The sequence below is a fragment of the Juglans regia genome, chromosome 4 (genome assembly GCF_001411555.2).
Source record: "Juglans regia cultivar Chandler chromosome 4, Walnut 2.0, whole genome shotgun sequence".
NCBI classification, from domain to species: Eukaryota; Viridiplantae; Streptophyta; class Magnoliopsida; order Fagales; family Juglandaceae; genus Juglans; species Juglans regia.
This window is the reverse complement of record NC_049904.1, coordinates 17,525,076-17,528,611: the sequence shown is the minus strand read 5'-3', so window position 1 is coordinate 17,528,611 and position 3,536 is coordinate 17,525,076. Positions and strand designations below refer to the sequence as shown.

Here is a 3,536-nt window from a genome sequence, read left to right as displayed (position 1 = left end):
TGTCTGACTCTGTCTCTGCTCTGCTCTGCTCTGTTATGCTCTGCTCTGTTTGGGTTGGTACCAACTTCTCTGTCTATGAGTGCACCCACTTTGGAAACAAAGTGGTTTTATTGTGGTCTTTCCTGTGTGCACACTCGGGGCTCCGAGAAGAATAAAGGAAAGATTTCACCTCTGTCTCTGCCTGGTTTGGCCACCGGGGTTAGCACAATCCTACCACGGGGGTGAAACATGGTCTCTGCTCTGTTTGATGCTCTGTTTTGATTTGATGACGATACTCAGTTTATGTTATGCCAAAGTACTATGGGTTTTTACTGTCTTAAAATCATCGCTCTGTTACTTTTGAAAATATGTTATGTTCTGCATGATAACTCTAGAAAATATTTTGTTCTGCATGCTATACTTTGTAAATGCTCATGTTTGCACGCTAGCATATGTCCTCTGCATACTGAGTTGTTGATAACTTACCCCTTATCTTCATAATATTTTTCAGATGATGTGGAGAGTCCAACTGAGGACCTGGATTAGATTGGTGAGCATGATTAAGCCGGGAGAGGATGTCAGAAGAAGGAATTCTAATGTCCTTTAGTTTTAATGTCTTTTATATTTAATTTTATCTAGGGCTTGGGTTTAGTAAGACTTTTGAAGTTATTAGTTTGGTTTGTTATGACTACTGGGAGATTTTGGACTCCTTAGTTTATTTTGCTGCAGTAATAATTTTGTAGAGTTTCAATATAATTATTTAGAGTACTTGAGATTGAGTTTTGCGAATAAAGTTTTTGAGTTTTATTTTAGTTGTGTTGTGAAACATGTTCTAAAGTGGCAGGTAATAATTCTCCAGACCAACCGGGTTTGGAGCGTTACATAAAACCCTAGAAAAAAGATATATATATATATATATTTAGAGAGAGAAAATTGTTTGGTTCCAAATAACCCGACATCATTTGAACATATTTGATTGGATTCATTGAGAAATTTCATTCCAAAGTTACATAATTTTAGGACAACTTAAAATTGATGACTTTTAAGGTTTTTTTTTTTTGGGGGGGGGGTATTTTTTATTTTTCATTCCTATTGATTGTTTTTGTCGTAGGGATATAATTGGGAAATAAAGATTAATAAATATCACTACAAATTAAGAGATACTTTTGGCAAAAAGCTAGCGATCGAAGAGCTGCCAAGAAATAGAAAAAATCTTACATATTAATAATCATCATCCATCTCGATCGATCGACTGACCATCACAACATTATAATTAATTAATGCATCGGAGTAAAATTTCCTAAACCTTAATTATGAGGAAGATGCCAGAGGGATACTTTGCTCATTCCGGAAGAAATTGTCTGGATCAACTGCAGTCTTGATCTTCACTAACCTATCAAAGTTTTCATGAAAATACATGGCTCCATAAACCTTCCCTTCTGCATAGCTGTTCTTACCATGGTGATTGATCCCAATGTCAAGATCCCTATAGTTCAAATATGCACTTCTAGGGTTCTTGGACACGAAAGGAGTCATGTAACTGTAAAGGCTCCTTGATTGAGTTATGAAGTTCTTTTCTGCCTCAATTCCTGCATCTTGCCAGCTTATTGAGTACTGGATTTTGAACAAATTCCCTGCACGATGTGGGAAAGGAAGTGCAGAAGCTTGTACTTGGTTCATTTTTCCACCATAAGGATTGAAAACCAGTCCAACTTTTCCGAGCTCAATCATTTTCTTCCATATATATTCCAACCCAGCTTTCGAAATCGGTTTCTGCACGTAATCCGATTTCCTCTTCCCGAAGATTGCCGTGTCGGGGTGTCGGTCGAGGAGGACTGTCGGGGACGTGACATTGCCATTGCCGGCGCCAGCCCACACAACAGAATCAATCCAACTCATTTCCGTCACATCTTCCTTCTTCAAACCTAGTTCAGGAAACTCCTTGCTTAACAACGTGATCAGGTCTTCTGCTTTGCCGAGGAACAATGCGACGATCGATGCTCGGATTGTCGTCTCCCCCTTCTTCACCTTGGATGTCACGGGCTGTATCAGCATCCTCATGAACAGGTTGTCATCCGTGGTCGGAGCGACTTGCTGCCATCGATAGACAATATCGGTCGCGTTCTCTTCCAAGGTCCTTTCAGCCCTAAAAACGGTAACCTTTTCCGGAACAGGAACCAACTTTATTTTGAATGCGAGTATTACTCCAAAACTTGCGCCTCCTCCTCCTCTAATGGCCCAAAAAAGATCTTCTCCCATTGAAGTCTTATCAAGGATTCTGCCATTAACGTCCACGATCTTCGCATCAAGGACATTATCTGTGGTAAGTCCATATTTCCGAACCATGAAACCATATCCAGCGCCACTTAAGTGCCCACCAACGCCGACGGTGGAACAAACCCCCGCCGGGAAGCCATGCAGCTTGCTCTTCTGCCATATATTATAATAAACTTCTCCGAGCGTCGCGCCGACTTGCACCCATGCAGTTTCTTCCTTGGCATCGACCACAACAGAACGAAGATTAAACATATCGAGGACGACAAATGGGTCTTGAGATACATACGAGACGCCCTCGTAGTCATGGCCGCCGCTGCGGATTCTTATATGGATGCCATTTTTCTTGGCGCAAATCACGGCGGCTTGGACATGGGATTCCTCTGTCGGGGTCACGATGATGACAGGTTTTGGCGTCAATGTGGTGTTGAAGCGTGCATTGCGGATGTAGGCACGGAGGACGGATGAGTAGGAAGGGTTGTTTTGAGCATAAACTATTTTGGAGATTTGATCTGGCTGCTTTGTTTGAGATGATAAGCACTGGACAAAGGCGTTATGGGCAGAATCGGAAGCTGCCCATGAGTCAGAGACTTGAAAAAGAAGAAAAAGGCAGATTAAAGGAAACATTCTTGGCGTTGGCAGATACAGGAATGGGTTTGATTTTCCCATTTTTGTATCTGTTTATTCCCTTTTGTGTGTTTGTTTCCTTCTCATTTTGCAGCTAATTGTAATATATATATATATTACATATTGGATCGAACACCTTCATATATAGGATTGATATCCCGAGAGCAACTCCTAGCCCATGGCCTCATGAAGGCAAGCCATGCTGTTGAAAAAGTACTGTAATAGGTCATAAATAGTAAATTCCAAAATTGAATTGAGATCCTCTAAGCTCTAATCCTTGAATCCAATTAGATGATAGGTTTGGAAAAGAACTAGATTCGTGACTACTAAATTTATATGTGGGGTTTGTATTGCATAGAGATCTGCTATGGTCAACATTAAATGTAGTGAGATTAAATGTTGTGGTTATCTTTTTTCAATTTGATTGAACTTTTAATCCCATCCAAAATTAGTGAGAATCGTTATTATTAAAAGGATAATAATACTATTTGTCCCCATGATTTTGCTTCCCCATTTTGACTGCTTGTGTAATTTATTTTATTTTTATTTTATTAATGGTTAAGGAAGTCACCACTAATGAATTTGAGTATTTTAAAAAACTATATTTATAGATATTTAAAATCTCTTTGAAAGAAAAATGAAAAAAAGTACAATTG

The 3,536-nt window shown here is 39.5% G+C and overlaps 1 protein-coding gene across 1 annotated transcript; it reads right to left on the bottom strand.

Moving 5' to 3' along the window:
- Window positions 1–1,057: 1,057 nt before the first annotated feature.
- LOC118348261 (berberine bridge enzyme-like 21) lies at window positions 1,058–2,977 on the bottom strand. Its single transcript, XM_035689515.1, has one exon. The coding sequence runs from the start codon at window positions 2,920–2,922 to the stop codon at window positions 1,291–1,293; it is 1,632 nt and encodes a 543-aa protein (XP_035545408.1). The 5' UTR covers window positions 2,923–2,977; the 3' UTR covers window positions 1,058–1,290.
- Between the last annotated feature and the right edge of the window lie 559 nt (window positions 2,978–3,536).